Below are 20180 nucleotides of genomic sequence, written 5' to 3' on the forward strand. Positions count from 1 at the left end.
TGGTCAGTTGTGAACAGCTGGTTACGTGCCTTGGTTATGTTGGATGACAGTTGGCAAAGGGTTGGTAGAAGATGTCTTAAGTGAAATCTTCGTAGTTCCGTGTCTACACATATAACATAATAAACAAACTCTTGCTTCGGCCAGCGTCCATGTGTGCCTTCGTGAAAGCAAAGGCGACAGAAAATACGGCGGCCTGAGAAGCACATTCCTGCCAAGCATGCAAGCTCAACCCTATGCACTTGACTCTCTCTGTGAACATCTTCCGACTGTATTTCGCCACTAAGTATTTCTAGTATCACCGCATGGAAATGATTAGAGACATTACATTTTTTCGAACCAGAGTCTGTAAAAGACGATATCTGTTTGTCTGGCGACGTTATATTGAGACCTTGCTGCAACGCAAGCCAAAGAGCATGAGACCATCTCTTTGTGAGGAAGTGCAAGAAATAGTACATACACTTAGATTTGTGGACAAACGCATCAATACATCCACTAGTGATGACCTTAGTCTCGAAGCAAAACGGGACGCTTTAATGTATCAGGTGGATATTTCACTAGAACGGTTTATACGTAAAATATTTTGCGCAACCATCATTAACCTCAGGTCGTTCTCCGCAATTCTAAACAACTATAACAGTGACCGACTCTTAACCACGAATGTCCCGTGCTCGTTTTCGCGAGCCGCTCGTGCAATTTTCCTGACTCAAGTTCCATATCTGTAGGCGCGCAATATCAAACGGTTCATATCAATATTAAGGGATAAGCCTTCCATCGTAAGGCCACGTAAGACCAGTGATCCTAGGTCCTGCTTATCGGGGATTACGTTGAAAACTTCACACTTTCGCAGGTCGGTTGTCGGTGTGTAAACCTTCAGAAATTGCTATTTGTTTTGCCCGGTATATTCCTCGTGCATACGGCAGTCAGTTTTCTCTGCAGTCACGTTTGTGAAGCCATCTGATGCGCTTTGCAATATTCTTAGCGTATTCTTCCCGTCTTGTTTACTCGCCGAACAAAACGGTGGTGCTTGATTTCACAGTAGGAAAAAAAATAAAGAGAGAGAGAAAGAGGTAGTGATTCCAGTATTGTGTTGTCTTGCAAAGTCCTTGCCGTGAACTTGAGTACGAGAGAAAAAAAAAAAGTTACTCTGAGCCAAATTTTCGTTTCCTTCCGTTCTAGCTGCCGTTTCCTTTCTTTATGTGGGCGGGACCTAATGGAATTGAACCCGCATGAACTGAGCTTCCAGCGGAAGCGACGTCGCACCAGTGTGCCCATTGTTGAAACTTGCGTAATCGACGCTGTCCTTTTCACCCCACCCAAAAAAACTGGGCGAGCATCTCGTCTCTGCCGGGCGCCTAACTCGTGTCTCCTCCGGAAGTCTCTTTTCCGTTCTCAGCCTTAATTTTTGAACTGCGGCATAGAGAGAGAGGGAGAGACAAAGGAAAGACTCGCGGCATCATTCAGAAAAACTGTAGGGCGAGAGTGAGCGAAATAGGAACGAGCGAGTAAAGAAGTTACTTTCCGGGAAAGCGTGCGTACGGGCACCCCCGCACGAAGCATGGTAGCAGCAGCAGCAGAGACACAAATAATGAGCAGGAGTACGTGGCGGCCGGGGGCGGTGGGCGCCTCGGAGAGGAAGCGTGCGGCCAAGCACTCGCGCGAGCCCGAGTTTTCTCGCGACGCCAGCGGGCGATTTAAAGAAAGCGCGGGGCGGGAGCACCGGGTCGATCTGCTCCACGGCTTCCACTTCCTCTCGTCCTGCTGCGAGTCCAAGCCTGGGAAAGAAAATGCCAAACGCTGCAAGAGAAGCACGGCGCTGGCCCGGAGTCGAGATAGAGGGACACTTTCCAGGCCAGGCAGCGTCGGCAATGATTGCCTTCTTCCTCCCGCGTAACAATGGAAAAATAAAAGAGGGAGAGGCGCGCGCACCAGCGCGCTCACCGCGTAGGGTGCAAGCATATACGTCCGCAGGAAATAGCGTAAGGACGGAGAGAGGGGGGGGGGGCGGAAGGTGGAGTGGAAGTGAGAGGAGGGGTTGCGCTTGGCGTCCTGCTTGAGAGGGCGGCGTGGGTTCAAGTCCGGCGGTGTGGCGAAGGACGCGCGGCGGAACACTCATCACCAGCACGCGACGTACTGGAGCGAGGAGAAGTCGCGTTACGCCGCGCGGAGGGGGGGGGGGGGGGAGGCGAGTAGAGACATGGTGGATGGAGGTTGGGGGAGGGGGGGGGGGTGTAGCGATGGAGGCGTGTGCTTCGCAGCGCGCAGCGGTCGCTTGCGCCCCCCCCCCCCCCCCCCCTCTCCGCGACGTCGACGACGACGGGAAGTTGTTGTGAAGCGGAGTCGGGCCCTTTAAACGGAGAGCCCGGTGGAGAGGTGCGTAACTACTTGCTCTGCTGTGTATGGCTGGGAAGCATTGCGCGGTGGAAAACGGGGCCCTGGACGAGTCAGGGGCAGTGCTCTTCTCTCGGCCTCTCTCTCTCTCGCTTTTCTGTTTTTCCGGCGGATGCCACTGTTTTCCTGCCATCATTGGCTGTTTCCTTTTTTTTTTTACTCCCTCGAGAGAGAGTATATCACGCGTGCGGGCGAGGAACCCGTGAATCAGTGTGAGCGCGACGAAGCAAAATACAAGGACGTTAAGCGAGCGAGGGGTGTGGGGAGGTGAGGTACTTTTAAAACGTCGAGAAAACCCTGCCGCGAACGTGTAGGGAGAGCGATGGGATAGTCTCACGCCTTATACCTACCTATACACGGGAGAAAACAAAGAAATAAGTGACGGGCGACGACAACGATTAAAAGCAACAAGAGTAAAGCGTGGACGTTGCGAGAGAGGCCTGACGGTGACGACGACGACGACGACCCGTGCTGCAAGAGAGTTGGACGGAGAGAGAGAACAACAGATGAGGGCGTGACTGGCGACGTGGGAGGGAGCCCCCCCACTCCGGGCTTCCGTCGATTTCGCCACTGAGACAAATGCGAATATATGCGCAGGCTCGAGTGCAGCGCACGTACGTTCTATATAGAGCAGCTCCGACCGTTTATATACATGCGCATTCGGAGAGCACGCGTGCACGTACTTGTCGCGTAAATGCGTCCCCGGCGCGACGCTTCCCCCGTGCACACGGCGTATGCAAGGTACGCGACCCACCGGCGTAACTTCATACGCCCCATTCATACTTCTTTTTACTCTTCGTCGTTGTTGCCTAGCTGCATCTTTCAGGCGCGGCACACGAGTGAGCGACGGGAAGCGAAGCGACCGTGCGCGCTATTCCGTTCCGCTTCCGTGAGCAGCGGCCGAGCAGCATTTCCAGAGCAGCGAGGGACCGCGTCGTACCATTGCCGTACCATATAGTGCGGCGGGGAGCCACGCTGCGTCGCGCGGTCGCGTATGCAACGGGGAACGCGCACGCATGCTATATACGTCAGCTCCGCGAGCGGCCCACGCTTGGACGCGACAGTTCGCGAACATACGTTCCGACTCACTGAATACCGTACAGCACTGCGGGAGCTATAGAGCTTCAACGAAGAGACGCCGGGCACGGCTTCACAGTCCTGCTTCTCACGCGTGCGAATGCTTTGCTATATCGTCACTAGAGGCCGTTCACGATGCCCAACGACACGTTCAGTGCGTCGATGAATCGGTATATATCTATAGGTCTTCTTATACACGCAGACAAGCTTTGAGAATTCAACATCTCATCCGCTGTCATTTCATCTCTGGCTTGCGTAACAGTGCACAGTTTTGCGGATGCAGGGTTCGCTGCGGGGGCATGTGCCGCCTATATACGCATATGCAGTCGAGTACGACTGTGAAGTGCATTGCGTGTATATGTATGCAACGGAGCATGCGCGGTGGTATAAGAAATGGCCTCATGCATGACGTCTTCTTCTTCTTCGCCAAGCTTCTTTAATTTTCCGGCTTTCTTTTTTTTCTTCTAGCTTTCTTTCCTTTGTTTTTTTTTTTCCCGTTTTCTGCGGCGTGCAAAGAAGAGAAGGCGTGGGAAGGCTCGAGGCCTCTGTTCCAACGTGTTTGTTTACTCGAGGTATACGGAATCGGGCACGTGTATTCGAGCTGCTTCTCACGTTGACGACCGTATCTAAAGGTGGTACGGCGATCCCTTCTCGAATGGATTACCGCGATTTTCCACGCAGGTCGGTTCTTACACCTGGCAACTTCATTTCTTTTGACATTGTCGGGGAAACGCATAAAACTTCCATAGTCCGCTCAAACTAGCGCTCGCTCCATATTCTAGCGAATGTGCATGCATAGAAGACAGTATGTACATATGATTCATTTGGAAGCCGGCTATCTGTACTCGCTGAGGATTGGTATAGACATGCTTTCATTTTACTGACTGCGCAGCTTGCAAAATAAATATTTGTAATGTATTGCAGCGGGTCGTCCCTTGCTGTGTCCGTTCACATTTTGCACGTATAACTTCTTTTGTTTAAGCTACTCACTACTTTCAATTACACGTGCTCAGTGACTCACAACAGCTCACAACATCGAGCGCTCAGCGTCTTTAATAGCATATGTTTTTTTTTTCTCAATGCCCCATGCTTCACACAAACGTGATATATGGATATATATAGCGTTAACTGCGGTTTACAAAACAGTTACACTGCCCACGTGCGAGACCAGGCCTACGCGGGAACTGGGGAGGGAGCGCGGAAGTGTCCCGACTCGTCAGCGCCTCTCGTCAGCGCCTCTCGTCCGCGCGACGGACGCCGTTCGGGCAACACCGCGGTTCCTCTGCTCCCTGCGCAGAAGATTGGGCACCGCGCGTCGACGTGAATGAACGCGTAAAACTTGGCGACGTACACTACACTCACTCCGCTTTTCATGAATGAACCTCCACTGTGCGTGCTGCGCACTGCGCGGCTACTTGCACACCTACACCTGTGTACGGCGTGCTCTCCAGCAGTCAGAGCGGAAGTCGCGGGTCGCGCTGCGAGAAAGAGCGTGCACGGTGGTTCGAAGATAGACGGAAAACAAAAGATAAACAAGGAAACCGAGAGAACGACGGAAAGAAAGAAGGCAGCTAAGTGACGCGTCCTCCTAAAAAGGAGCGCGTAATGTTCTCTTGCGCGCGCGCGTGTGCGCTTAGCCTTGATGAAGTCTCTCTCTCTCTCTCTCTCTCTCTCTCTCTCTCTCTCTCGTGGTGCGGGTGGCGCGCGTGGAGAAGCGTGCTCCCGTGAGTTGCGCGCAGGCGGCGCGTGACGAGCGACGATTTTTTGACACATGACCTCGCGCTTCCTCCCTCGCAGATGTCCTCCTCCTCCTCCTCCTCCTCATTTTCCTGCCTGCCTTCAACGCTTTCCTCCCATCGCTTGCGTGGATCTTATTATTGTGGGAAGAAGGAAACTGGTGACGACGCTGTTAATGCGCGGCACCCGGCGGTGTATGGGAGTACACGGTGCACGATTTACGTCTTCCGCTCGTTTTCACAAATCAGTGCTGGAAGCTGTCTACGACGTGAATGGACAGCAGAGGTTTCATAGTCTGTGAGACCGCGTGGGCCAGGCAAGCGCTAACGTCAAGTCAGGTAGCGCCAACGTGGAAGGTTTGAACGAGCGTCGAGTTGACACGGGCCTGTCGAAATCACCTATCGGATTGTGAGCTGCTTTAGAAAGGAAAAAAATGCAGGGGGAATTATAGAAGCGACGTCGAACGACGCAAGCGTAAAGAAAAAAAGATCGGAAAAGCACGCTAGAGGAAACAAGAAGAGCAACACCAAAGGATGGGTCGCGAAGCACGTGACGTCCTGCTGACGTTATAATGCTCGTAAACTCGGGTAGTCGAATTAATATTTTTGTGTAGGAGTCTCGCAATGAGTTACTTTTACCTGACAACAATGACAACACCATCATCAACAACAACAGGACGCAGAGGTGCACGTAGTTGAGCGACGGCACGAGCTATAGATATATACCTTGTGCTGACGACACCGCAGCTGTAGCTGTAGGAGGAACAGTTGGAGACGTATGCAGCCCCGGAAAAAGGCACCTGCATTTAAAGGGAAGAGCGAGGCATCTCTGACAGCGCCGGACGTCGGGTCACACAGACAGGAAAAGACTTGATGTCGACGACAAACTGGAGAAGGCGAGAAGGAGGGCAAAGTTTAGATTACAAGCATTAATTGGATGCACAGGGAGGGGGTGGGAATTCGCGGCAGATTTGATTGAGGCGCCCCCTGCAGCCGCAAGCACGCAAGCGCTATAGTTAGGGACGCGTGCTCGAAGGATGGCGACTTGTAAGGGGGAGAGGGTGCAAGCGGGAAGAGGGGGGGGGGGGGGGGGGCAGGCGATTAAGTGCTGCGGTCGCGGCGGAAATGAACCGACCCCAGGTGCACGCACAGTGTCCCGGTTGCGGTGAAAAGCCCGCGTGCTTCCACAATCGTTTACGCACCTATCATGTATAATTACGCGCGACAGACGCATGCCACCCACGCGCATGCGTCCGGCTGGAGTATACCTCCACTCGCCAGTCTTTATACATACGTTGACCAGGAAAGAAACGACAAAAACGGTGGGGGCAGTGTACAGAAGGTGAGAGAGGCGTTGGTGTTTCGTGGATTCGCTTCCGCTTTCCGCCGGAAGCTCGCCCTTTTTGGAAGCGTCTACATACGCGTCAGCGTCACGTAGTACGCCACCCTGTAGACAGGCAGGCAGGCAGGATGCGTGAACAGGCGCGCATCGCAGCGAGGCGAGATGATGTGAGCTACCGCACGGCGTGCACTTCGCGCGCGTTGGGTGTAGTTTTCAAACGATAGGAAAGAAATATTTTCAAGGATAAAAGAAAAAAAAGGGCGATTAGGTGGCAGTGACTTGACTTCCGTACGCACGCCCGCGCGGCAGCTGATTGACGGACAGCGAGCTCCAGCAGCGCGTCGTCGACTTCGACCGGAGGTGGCGCGGGAAGTGACGGCGAAGGAAAGTGTCGGGCGCTGCGGGGCTTCCCGAAAATTGCTTTCGGAAGTTCGTCACGCGAGCTTGGCATCCACTGTTATTTTCTTTAGTTTCTTTAGTTTTCGATCTTTCTTGGTGGTTTTTGTTTGTTTGCGGAAAGGTAAAACGCGAGGGACAACTCGAGCTGCCCAATGCCATCTTCAACATTTGAGTATCCCTCTTTTCTCTTCTTTTTTTTTTTAAACATTCGTTTAGGTGCTTACGCGCGGGGAAAAAAGTAATACGACGAACAACTCACACGTGCTCGAAGCTTTATTATTATTATTTTTTTTTTCAGAAGTCTTTGGTCGCGGCTAATTGATTCGCATTGATGGGCGGAAAAAGGCAGGTCGTCAACCTATATCGGAAGCACTCGCAAGGGACTTCCAGAGGGTCGTCACACGTGAACTTGGGAGGCGTGAGCGATCGTTGACTCCGGTCTCCGAGGTGTGAACGTTCGACCCCGTCCTTATGAAGGGTGGCAGCGTCAGCGTTTTGGGCGTCCTGAAGAATTATTTTCAGCGTGAACCACGTCCTAGCGACTTAAGAGGCTGCTGCTCATATATCCGCATACGTGGTGCGTCAGGGAATGCGTTTGAAGTTCCTTAAATATAGAGAAGGCGCGATAATTAAGCGATTTTCCCTGGATTGCTTCTTTACTGCGGAGGCGTGCCTGTTAAACTGACCCGAGGCAGCAATTAGACAAGTAACTTATGCAAAATAGACTAATTAACTCATTTGCGAGAGAGGGTTGGACGATTGATCCTAGTGCAAGACTTGAAAAGCCCGTCATCCGAGGAGTTCGTATACCGGTTCCGGGCGTGCAAAAACTGCTATATATATATACATCGCTCATTCCCGCAGTGTATAGATTACCGGCCTATTCCGCATAAAAAAAAAAAAAGAACTATACTGAAGTTTCAAAGAGTGCCAATGTCACGGGCTTCGCAGACGCTCATACGACAATGTTGACGCCTCACCGACGGGTGACCGTGAAGCGAACGTTCTTAACAAGCCGTAATTATACATATCACTCGCTTCATGCTCGCCCGCAACTATCGCATTGTCTCTGTGTTTTAAGGAATTTCGAACGCATCTTTCTTAAACACGCTGCATATCATAACCGCAACATCGCGTACTGTTGTCACATAGACGGGTCTTCGGAATTGGTTTATGCCCATTTCAGGCGGAACTTGCAGCGCGAAGGTCATCGAAGACCAACGGGAACAGTGATATGCAGAAACAACGCTGTCCTGCTCGTTTGTGTTTTTGTTCATCTTTCTGGCGTAAAAGATTCAGAGAGAGAGAGAGAGAGAGGGCATGTGGTTCTGACCAAAAAACTATATTTAGCCATAACTAATGTAGCCATAACTAATCGCGAACGAAGATGATACTTGCATAAACGTAGATCTTGAGGACACGTCGGGGGTTCATCGGTACATCGGTTCAAACCGCAGCGCCATGGCGCTGCGGTTTGCAGGGTATAGTTTGCAGGGTATAACCTGAGGTACAAGCACCCTGACGGGCTATAACCCTTTATGCGTGTACTATATAATATACCCGCTCACAGTTGTCTATAGCGTTAAGCACTGAAGGAGCTATACGGAGGCCGCAAACAGGAACACGTTATTCCCATACGTGATTTATATACCACTCGTGCCGGCGGCATTAATAAACACTGGTAGCCGCTATAAACAACACCTGCTCTCTCTCTCTCTTGTTGCGTTCTTTTCCGAGATCGTCGAAGATAAGCTTAGCGCGCCGATCTGATGGGACTTCGCATTCTTTTATCGATCTTTTATCGCCGCGCTTGGGCTAACTCACGACCATCGTGCTCGCCTTATTAGACGGAACACGCGGTTGACCAAGATTGGAACGTTAATCTCCCGAGCCACGTAGTGTGCACGGGTACTATACATGCGCTATACACACGCTTTACAAAAAGTTTTATTGTTATAACACAATGCGCGTATACAACAGCCGTGCAGGTGCTGCATGCCGGCCCTTTTCGAAAGGCGTGATCCAATCCCGGTGAGCGAGCGGCGCTTCGTGACCAATGGACGGCGTGTGCGCCGGATTACGGCGTCCCAAAATCGATCTCAGTTTTATACTGTGGGCGTGCGGGTTCAAATCCGTGGCGCGAGTTAGCGAGTTGACGCTCTGGTATCGCGGCTGCTCTATATATTGTCTGGGTGCAAGCACGTACCCGCGATAGCCATAGCGGTGTACGTTGTTCTCGTATCGATATACTCGTGTGAAGGCAGCTGACAATGCTCGGGCACTTGCCTTTCTTTGGCTGTTTTTAAGGTTTGCAATTGATTCGGTAGCGAATTGGGCCTCTTAGGATGAAAACAACCTGAAGAAATAATGTCTAGGACTCGATTTCCATTCTTGGGTTACTCACGCGTGCATGTTACCGATATAACGATCGGTGCCTATCAGAAGATTGGCCGCTTGAAGCCGGAGCGATAAGTAATGCATCGTTCTAAATTTATAACACTTTGACATATTGTACTTCTTGAAACCCTTAAACCCCTTCCCCCGTGTAAAATGTACGTACGCAAACTGCGCAATCTGGACGTACGTCATGGTTGCCCTCCCTACCTCTTCTTCCTTCTTTTGCTCATCTTCCTCCTTTCTTGCTTCTTTTTTTTTTCTTTTCACGCTGTGATTTAGACTGTGTTCAATTAGTGCTTTTCTTTTCTTTATGGATCTTGGAGGTCATTAACATGCAAATGCAGTTGGCCACAATCCAGGCACTTTTGCATATTGGTTTCTGCTCAAGCTGTGCAAGTTCGGTTATGCTTGCTGAAATTCATTAGAACAACGTGACTTATCACGTACAAGTGAGTGTAAAGAAGCTTATTTTAAATCTGACAATTTGTTTGCTTTAAGATGCACGGATACATAACGATGGTATGTAACCTCATGTTGTTTCTGCTGGTTGCTTTAATGTCCAGGCTTGTAAATGAAGGGGACTTTGGGATGCTGGAGGTGTGTGGACTTGTAGTGAAACAAACAAACAAGTAAATAAACGAACAGATTCTCGCAATGACTCGCCGCTTCTTCACCTTCAGGCAGTCTGAAAAGCTCAAATCTGCAAGAACAAAAAACAAGATTTCGGAGTGTTCATTTAGTATGCAGTATATTCATGATGGCGGAGATGGTGCCATATAATGGCAGAAAATATATTTCTAAGATCATTCGGGCTCATCATCTCATCAACGACCACCTGTTTTGTGTGTGCTGAGGGTGACAGCAGCATCGCCGCAACTTCGGGACGTCACATTTTGCAGTTGCTCTGCTAAGCGAAGGCGAAGGAGCTGACGCATATTCACGTGGGAAATGTTTCATAAGTTGGTACATAATGCTTTCATAATAACATGTTATTAAAGAATCTGCACATTACTTAAAATTCGTAAATTAATATTTCATTGACCGGAAGGCCCTCATGGCGAAACGGTCAGAGTGAGTGCCGGTTATTGCCAACTGCACTTCCTTCCTGTAGATGCAAGTTCCAGCACGAATTCGGCATATCTTTATTATGTCTGAAGTGTGCTTGTTCAACTTGAGATGCTATAACACCGACCGCATGTACCGAACCGAACGGCTCGAAATAGCTAAACTTCAAGCGCTTCTCACTTTTCTTCCCTTCTCTGGAAGAGCAGTCAAATTAGTTTATTTCTTCAAGCAATATAGGATAAGGAAGAGCCAGAAATATCAATGTATTGTGCTAGGATACCTGCCAACAAAAACAAGATATATCCTCAGGTTCGGATGCTGCGCATAGCATTCTTTCGCGACCGTGCGGATGCGTTTAAAATGGGCGTCCGTCGTGCTTCATTCCTCGTCATGACGCCGCTGCGAATCGATTGGCGTTTGCATGCGAGCCGACCGCGGGAGGTCGAACACTTCTTCGGCGGCGGCGGCAGAGAGGTAACCCCTGCGACAAACAATTTCAGAGGCGGCAAAATATGACGCTCGCACCGCACACAATAGGCGGCGGCGCACACACGCGAAGATGCCCCCCTTCGAATTCATTTTCCTCGCGCCCGCGAAAGGCCGGTGGTGTTATCCGAGGGAACCAGCGAGCGCGCGCGCGCGCTCCGCGGAGGCGACGAGCTCGGCAGCGGCGGGAGCAGCGGCGGCGGCGGCGGCCGCAAGAAGCGAACAGGTGAAGATGCTATCGGGCCGAGAAGGAGACGGCGGCGGGAGCGATTCCTTCTTCCCTGACGCCTATCTGGCGGCGGACCGTCCCGCGGCGAACGCAAAGCCACGCCTTCTTGCGCAGCGAGGGAGGCAGCTCCGTACGGCGAGCGGCGAGCGATAAGCGACGCAAACACAAAAGGCGGGGGGGGGGGGTGGGGGGGCGAGCGTGCGAGGAGCGGTCAAGGAAGCGAACCCAAAACCGAAACTCCTCCCCTGCTTCTCCGTCGTCGCTCGGAGGAGGCTCGCTCTTCCTCCTCCTCGCGCCAGCTGAGGAGAAGTGATCGCGCGCGCCTCTTGCTCTTCATCGCGCGCGCGCGCGCTCGTGCGCCTACCTCGTCGCACGCAAATCTTCGCTCCCCCCTTCCCTCTCTCCACCCTCGACGCTCTCCACCGTACCGCTGCAACTACCTCAGCAGCGGCGTCCGGCTCTAACGCGCGCTCGTCCCCCCAGATGGAGCGACCTGTGCATTTTGTTCTCCCGCGAGCGCATGCGTGAGGAGGTGCGCGCTTTGGGTCGCCGCAGCGCCGCCGCCGCCGTCGCCGCTCTTCTTCCCGACTCGCAAAGCGTAGCCGGGCCGCCGTGCGGTCCACAGAGAAACGCGTCGATCCACCGACGTGCGCTTCGCGTCGCACCGGTCTCCTCAGCGCGCGCGCGCACGCTCCGTGTGTCGCGCTCCCAGTGCTCCAGTACACAGTGCGCCGCGCTCTGTTTCAGTTTCGGTTTTGCGCGCGCGCCCGTGCGGGCCCCTTGTGCGTCTTGAAACCGTCGGCCGCTCGACGTCGTCGAACGCCGCGCCGGGAACGCTCGCTTGCCGTCTCCGCGCTCCCTCGTCAGTGCCAGCGGCTGGTGTCGCCAGCGCCATGTGTGATCGTTGGTGTGCTCTCGTTCGTCGCCACGCTGGTGGCTGTGCGTGTGGTCGCTCACCGGTGTATGGCTAACTTCTCCACAGACAAACCGGCGGCGGCGAGCAGCGGCGCGACGAGCAACGGCGGTGTCGTGGGCGTCGGTCCGGCGGCCGGCGTGACGACGGCGAGCCGACGCAAGCGGTCGTCGGCGGCTGCGTCGCAGCTCCTCCCGGTCAACGGGACGGCGCTGCTGACGCACCCGGCCAGCGACATCAAAGTGGAGAGGCTGTCGCCCGAGTCGGACACGGCGTCGCCCCAGTCCTCGCCGTCTCCGGCGCGGGTGTTCCCGCCCGGACTCGGTTTCGTGTTGGGCCTGCGGCCGGGCCTCGTGCCGGGACACCCGTTCCCGCCGGGCGTGATCGCGGCCGCCGCCGCGCAGGCCGCCGTCGACAGGCAGACGCTGGCCGCGCCGGCGCTCAAGCAGGTGGAGATGATGACGAGGAACTACTCGGACTTCATGAGGTCGCTTGCTGCCAAGTACAACAACCCGACCGGACAGGACGGGTGAGTGCCACTTCTTGTTTGTGCGTGTGCGTGCCTGTGACGACTGTGGAGCGTGTGTCGCTCGCGTGGTTCTGCATGGCAGGCAGCAACAAGTGGTGATTAGCGTCCAGATTGAAGGCTATACGCCTCTAGCGACAAAGCGTCGCGATTTTAGCAGGCGTCCGCTAGTAATCCTTACTCGTAGAGAACTGAATAGCGCACGTGATTAGTGAGTGAGTGAATAAACTTTTATGAGGTCCAGCAAAACGAGATAAAACGCGCACCCGGCTAATCCCACGACGGGACTGACAGATCTAGCCTGCCGGCCCGATCGTGGGCGCGCTCAACGGCCAGGATTTGGTCCTCAATGACGGCACTTCGTGATTAGTGCTGAACGAAGTGCATTTTTCATTTTAAGTGGGTAAATTTACCAACTACCGCTGTCGATGCCCGTTGAGAATTTATGTTTTAAACAGCGTCCCGCGATCGTGATTAAAACGTTAGCTACGAGCGTGTGCGGTTGCGTTGCGCACTTCGTACATAGACACGCGGCAGAACGGAATGTGCATGGTAGCGGATTAGTACACGGCCTCGTGATATCTTCGCTTTGTATAGTGTAAGGTGCACGTTCGAAGTGCAGCTTCCCCTTTGTCCTACAGTTTGTATGTTCCAAATACAGTGCTGCGGCACTCCTTAACGTTTAACACAACGTTGCAAATTATCATGAACCTTGAACATGTGCCAATGTTACATTGAACCCTAAATGATAATGCCTAAGCCGGCTCTACATATGCTACGCCTTGGGAATGTGGCTGCAGATGTGCTATCAAAGACTGAAATGATTACGAACAAACACACAAACAAAAAACCAGTGAAAGACAAGTAAAATGCAATGGAAAGATGCCATTGTTAACGGTCTCCTGCCATGAGTCGTCAACACCGCGGTATATAGCAGCTGAAGCAAACATATTGACGTAATGCGTGGTTTTCTGTCTTCAATATTCATTTGCTCCTGCACAATATATAGCCACTGAGGTTATCCGTGGTATTACGAAGTCAATTCGCTTTCCAGTTCGCGTTATTAATCCACTTTGTTGTATGTATAGTTGCTGTGTATGTGCTAGGTTTGAAGCCAAGATCATATAGATGAGCTGCCGTATACACATGTACGTATGGTTTGCTTACTCAAAGTTCCGAGCGCGAAGACAACGAGACGTTTAGATCAGAGATATTCGTTCCGAGCTATGTCAGATATCGCTTCACTGAATATTTTATTGTTGTAACGTGTTTCCAGGATTGAGCGGGTTAAACAGGCATGACACTTAACTCCGCGTTCAATACATGCACGAGAGTGATCTGTTGTTGCAGGATAGACAAGAGTACCGCAAATGAAGTAATGGAATTAAACCACCGTTGACCGCTACTCACTCCTGTAATACTAGACTTTCCAAGTGATGTATGCGACAGAGCAACTCGGCTTCGCTGTTAACAAGGATTTATTTCTTATGTGCTACGATGGGGAAAAAAAGTTAAAAGTTGGCACTTCATATTTTCGTGTTCATCTGATATGTTTCTTGACGATTAACACATAGCGCCGCAAATGCATGTATGGTTTACGCTTCTATTCATTGCAAAAAGTAATTTTTTTTTTTTTGCTACCCAATGGCAGCGTACTCTGACTAGTATTTCATTCGTGTATCACTGCATTTGTTAAAACTCCTTACGATGGTCAGCGACCCTGCGTAATGCTTCGGTTATTGGTTTTGGCAAAGGAACATTCACCTGACGATCTGCGCCGAGTTTTATAAAGCGTAATTATAAATTTTGTGGCCCTCTATCGCACGTTTATTGTTTACGACGCGCCGTGTCCTATATTGAAGGAACTGTCTATATTGTGACCGCGAAGTTGACAGATGATGAACGAAGAGAAACCGCTGCTGCAAGTTTGGTGCCCCTGCTCTGCATGAACAAACTTTATACAAAACAAATATATTATACGAACATGCAAAGAAACTAGTGAACGTTAAACATTCCTTCATCTGCGTGAATGACGCACCAGCGGCGTCAAAATGTCACCCACTGCAGAAACATTGCAATGACTGATAGTTTCTCTGCAGATTTATAGCCAGTATTCTATATAACCGATCTGACGAAGCTTGGAAAGATTTTGCCCGAAAGACATGTATTTCCAGCCTTCCTGAATAGATTTCAACGTTCGATGCGTGGCCTTCGATGCCTGTGACTTTGATCGCAGTCGATGAACTTATTAGCGGCGAGAAAGAGAAGAAAAATGCGATGGATGGCGAAATCAGGATGCTATTATTTTTCTTTCTCTGACCACCGGCTAGTTTTAAGGGAAGCTGTCTTTTATTGATAAAGACACAGCGTGTATACGAAACACACGTACTGCATGTGAGAAATGGCAGGGTCATGTAGTGTGTGTTCCATGCGCGCTGTTTCAGCATGAATACATACCAGTTTGTCTGAAATGCCGTTTTTTCTACAAGTTTACGCGTATTTGGCGCAAAGCGTAGTGCAGCATATGTGCCCATAAAACGCAGCTTTTACTTGGGGGCTCTTTTCAGCGCCAGGACACGCTCGCCGCAAAGGGGCTGTATAAAGACTAAGAGTGTTTACAGGGCTCCGCAGGGTGCGTATAGACAGGAGTCTAGCTTGTATATACACCGTGTCAGCAGCTGTGTCGAAGCTATATAGGTCGGTTGTTCGATTATTCGCAATCTGCAGTTAAAGTATTCCGAGCAGGGCACAAAAAACAACTCGTCCTGTGAGATTTCGTTGCGCGTTATTTAACTACACCGATCGAAAACTCCTCAGCCCTCTAGTGTACGGAACAGCATCCGGTGCCACTATTAGCCCAAATGGCATTCTATTTCACCACACCGAAGGTGATGGTTGTAGGCGTGTGTGCAATAAGCCATCGAACGTCCGTCACTGCGCTCACAACAGGGAGAATCGATTTCAGACAGTCCTTCCAGCGTAGAAAGAACGCCATTCCGATCGAACAACCTCGCCCTCTGTAACTGAAGAAAATTAAACTTGCGACAGCTCGGGCTCCGGAACTATAGGGTAGCCTGCGATCGTTTTCCGTTTATGCCATTGAAGGCCATGCGCTAGAATACGTTCGAGGTGTCTTCCAAGAGAACGTTAATTTGTAGCCACCCGACAACATTCAAGCTTTAAGTTCGACTTTTACACCGGCTCTAGTCTTACACAGCGGGGGCCGCCGTTGAAATTGAATTTGCATATTTCGGTGGGCCTGCTAACTAACACGACCAAAGCGATGAAAATGAGATTACATCACATTCAGTGCCATGCGCAATAAGTATCGATCAACTGCTTTAGTACGTATTCTAGCATTCGATAAACGGCTGGCAAACGATTCTCTCGTCCTGCACCTGTAACAAACAAGGCGTTCATCGATTCAGCACATTAGGAAAGCAATCGACATTGCAGTCTCTCGCTGAGTAACCAAAGGAGGTCGAATAGCCGCCGACTTCTATTGTATAGGGGCACCATGGTGAGACCGGTCAATATCGCAGCAGCCCACGCGGTGACAGGTACCATAGCGCGGGCAGCTGCGCTCTGTGGCTGCAGACCCCCTCAGCGGTCGAACCGTGCGCTCTTCATCCGTCGCAAAGATAGAGAGAGAGATAAAAAAAAAAAGACAGGCTTCACGGACGGCACCGTTCTTTCTCTGCGCCCGCTATCCATACTACAGCATAGCTTCGGCGCCAGGCCCTCGTCCATCGCACACGCGATTTGTATACGCGTACCGTGCGCCGTACTACGCCACGTCCCCCCCAACCATACATTCGCGAGCGTCGCGTCCAAATGCGATAAGCGACGACGACTGCAGCGGGTCGACTGTGACGCGAGCGCGGAATCCATCCACGCATGCACGGGCGGGCATGGCAGGCAGGCGGTATGGTTCCACGCATCAGAGCACTCGCGCACGTAGCCGCACAAAGACGCATACGAAACGGACAGACAAAAACGCTCGCGTTTTATATTTAGAGACAGCTGGGGAGGCGAACTCCCAAAAACAAAAGCAGCGGCGATCGGCGGCGTATGGCACGCGAACTACATACCTGCCGCAGAACGAAATGCGCGTGAAGCTGGACTTAGAAAAGGGAGGAGGGAGGGGGGGCTGCGAAGCAGCTGAAGGAAAGAGGGGGAGGATGTCGCGGGGAGTAGGAGGGGGAAACGTTTGAGCCCAGGGTACGGACAAACGCAATCGTTCGGCGCACGTGCGTGCGTTGCTGCAGGAGCTGGGAATAAGACCCGCGGAGAAAATTCGAACGCGTCTCGACTGCCGTGTCCCCCCCCCCTCTTTCGTCCCCCTGCGCGCCGCCAATCCATAAAATTCGCATTCACTTTCGCTCGCTGCTGCTGCAGAGCGTTGTGATGGTGGTGCGCTGTCTTTGCCTTTCGCCCCCTCTTCGTTTCGCCCTCTTTCTCTCTCTCTCTCTCATACACACGCACTCACTCTCTCTCTCTGTTTCTATCTGTGTGCCTTGGCAGACAGCGAGCAGATGCGGCGTGCCATGCCTGCCTTCGTTTGTGCAACCGTCGCCGCAGGCGCAAAAATCGATCCGAATGAGCCTCTTTTCTCTCTCCGAACAGAGACAGAAGCCGTTTCGTTCCTCCCTCTCACTTTTTTTCTTTTTTTGCCCGCGCGAAAGCATTTTTCTCTTCGCACGAAAGCCGCGCGTATACTGCGTATGCAGCCGATGTTATATACGCATACCTCGTGGCGGTGGCAATGCCTGTTTTGTTTCTCGCTTGTGCCCCTCGTCTTACGCCACGGGCGCAGCAACCAGCACCACCGCCCCTTTGGCCGCGGCTGCCGCCACGCTTGCGCCTGGGCCCCGCGCCTCCCCCACTCGCTTGCCGACTGCGTGTGTCCCTGTCTTCGTGCCCTTCCCCCCTCCTTCCATTTCGCGCATTATAATATAAGCCTTCCTACGGTATATAGTATATGCCCGGTGCATTCGTTCTTCGCTTCCGCTTCGGTGCCTCAGATTCTGCTTCTGCTTTCTCTGCTTTCTGCGTCCTCCTTTCTTCTTCTTCTTCTCTTTCTCCTTCTTCTTCTTGTTCTTCTTCTTGTTCTTGTTCTTCTTCGTCTTCTTCTTCTTCTTGTCGAAAATGCTCTCACGTTCTGCTGTGCAGCAGCAATAGCGCGAATATATGCAATTCACCCCGCGGCTGGGCACGACGCTTTTCTGTCGCTGGCGTGCTTTGCGGAGAAAGGGCAAAAGTTCGATCGCGCCCGGGACTGTTATGCGTGCACCAGTGGCGTGCCGTTTCCAAAACGGCGAGGGCGCGTGCATGGCGTGGCGCGCCGCGGCCTGGGCCCGGGGTTTACAGCGTTTGTTCGGCCGCTTTAGTTTTGTTTTCTTGAAGGAATGGATCTCGCTTTTCTTTTTTTTATTCTCTTTTCCCCGCTCTTTTATTGCCCCCTCCCGTTTCTCGCGAAATTTGAAGCGTTCGTTCTCTTCCTTTTATTAAGCTGTGCTTTCCGTCAATTGTGGTTTGTAGCCTTAACCTTGTCTTTTTCTTTCTTTTTTTCCCTACCTCTTTCCCATTACGCCCTTTATGTAATTCCCGTGTTGAGACGCTGTAACAGAACGCACTCTGACATTAAGCGAAGTGCGTATCGTTTTCACTGCGCATAACGAGGTAGCTAATGCAGCCTGGCGTGTTCTTTTTATTCTTTTTTTTTCTTTTTTCTTCGCATCCAGGTGTCCCTGATATTACCTGAATTGTCGACATGAAAAATGAGCGGATCATTGCGTGGCGCCTACTGATGTAACAGTGAAAATGGACTTACCTCTTCGCTTTCTTTTTATAACAGAACCTCTTTTGAGGCACCCGTGGAAATGCGGTTTCTCTCAACGTATGCCTTGGCCTGAGGTTATTCAGGTGTATCGAACAGTGCTCATATTGTAATGAGCGGAGCATTCTCCGCCGTCCCCGTCCCCCCCTTTACATTTCTGCTTGAATACCACTCTTAGCCGGCGTTCCGAAAGCTTCCCGAGGAGTATGTGATTATACAAATTACTGAGCCATCCCCCCCTCGCCTCCCCCCCCCCCTAAAGAAGCAATTACGTATTTTATTTCTCTGTCTGTTCTGTATGGCATGTTTGGAACGGTACGCAATTTCGCGCATATTCATATATGTGACGCGTACTTATGGTCGCCGTGCACTTTGCCTAGCGTTCCTCAATTTACGCATATACGTGCCCTCAAGTGGCTCACCTGAATACCTGTCGCGAAGGAGGAAGGAAAGAAAGATGAACAGAGAAAGCAAATGGCGCAGGTGCAAAGCGTAGATAAGGACACCTTTCAATTGCGACAACCACGCGTTATAGCGAGCACGGTAGCCCCCCCTGTCGTGCGTGGCGCGCAGACACTGTCCACGATTGCGTATACACGGGAGAAAGGTTTGCGTGCCGGCGGCAATTACAGGGGCCGCTGCATCGCCGCATGCAAGCATGCACGCTGGTGGTGTCGTCGGCAGTTTTGCGGAGAGTGGAGCATTCGCGCACTGTTGTCGGAGAATAGTGGCGACACTGCAGCGGGGTCCTCGCGTTTCGCTGTTTTGCGCAACGGCTGCTGTGTCCTCCCACTTACTTCAATCATGAGTCGTGCATCTATACCACCGCGTCCTCTAATTCACTCGTCGCGTATGTAGGAGCGATGAACTGCATGGCGCTTTGCGTGTGCAGTCGACCGCAAAAGTTTACGGGACGCAGGGTCTGCCAAGAAGCTGAACTCTCGCGAAGCGTGGTCACACGGCCTCAAAATAGATGTCCTAGCATGTAGTAGCCTTCGCCACCAACACAGTGATTCATTAAATACGAAGTATCATGCCTTAATAGCGCAGGAATTCACATTTGAAGGGGAAACCGCATCCCGTAGACTTTTGCTGTTGAATGTACGTGTTGCCCGCAACCAGGATACATGCGACCGAAAAGAAAACAATGCCGAGAGGCGTGCGAGAAAATGAAGGTCAATTTTAAGAGCATATATAGGCTGTTCTTTTTTTTTTTTGGAATGGCATATTACGGTTGTCGCTAGCGTTGCGGGAATGCGGCTCACAGCAGCGCTCGAAGTCACTTGAGAAAGAGAACCGGTCTGTCTGTCGTGGGCCTAGGGCACGAGTGTGAAAAGCGAATACGTGTACCTTTGTCGTGCCTTATTGGAAGTTCGTTATGCATGGAAATGATTCCGTGTTAATTGTTTCCGTGTGAATTTTATGTATGCGAACTATGCGCAATGTACAAGGAATTCCGCATTGTTTCTACACGTATAATACGGAAAACACGAATTAAATTATTCGAATGTACAGGAACACGCTTCAATATTTAGCTTCAGCTGCAGATGTTGCGTATTAAGATCATAATTTTGCCGCTACTTATATTGATTGCCTCAACCAATATCATCGACCTGTGGCTTTCGTTCGACTGCATATGCATAGAGTTTGTAAGTTCCTGTGGCCTTGCAAAAGGACCTGTCATGTTCTGGTGGCTGTGTTACCACTTGTCTCAAAAGCACAACAGGTATGTGCTCTCTTGCTAATTACCTGTGTACGCGGCTCCGTTGTAGAGATAGGAGAC

The 20180-nt window shown here is 51.5% G+C and overlaps 1 protein-coding gene across 7 annotated transcripts in view; it reads left to right on the plus strand.

Annotated features, from left to right (window-relative positions):
• LOC135904617 (sterile alpha motif domain-containing protein 11-like) overlaps nt 1–20180 on the plus strand; it is a 523025-nt gene that overhangs the window by 410059 nt on the left and 92786 nt on the right. For all 7 annotated transcript variants that reach the window (XM_070534069.1, XM_070534065.1, XM_070534066.1 and 4 more), the window contains exon 5: nt 12102–12561. In XM_070534069.1, the coding sequence (XP_070390170.1) occupies nt 12102–12561 (460 nt within the window). The remainder of the gene's footprint in view (nt 1–12101; nt 12562–20180) is intronic.

Source organism: Dermacentor albipictus, chromosome 2, assembly GCF_038994185.2.
Source record: "Dermacentor albipictus isolate Rhodes 1998 colony chromosome 2, USDA_Dalb.pri_finalv2, whole genome shotgun sequence".
Taxonomy (NCBI): domain Eukaryota; kingdom Metazoa; phylum Arthropoda; class Arachnida; order Ixodida; family Ixodidae; genus Dermacentor; species Dermacentor albipictus.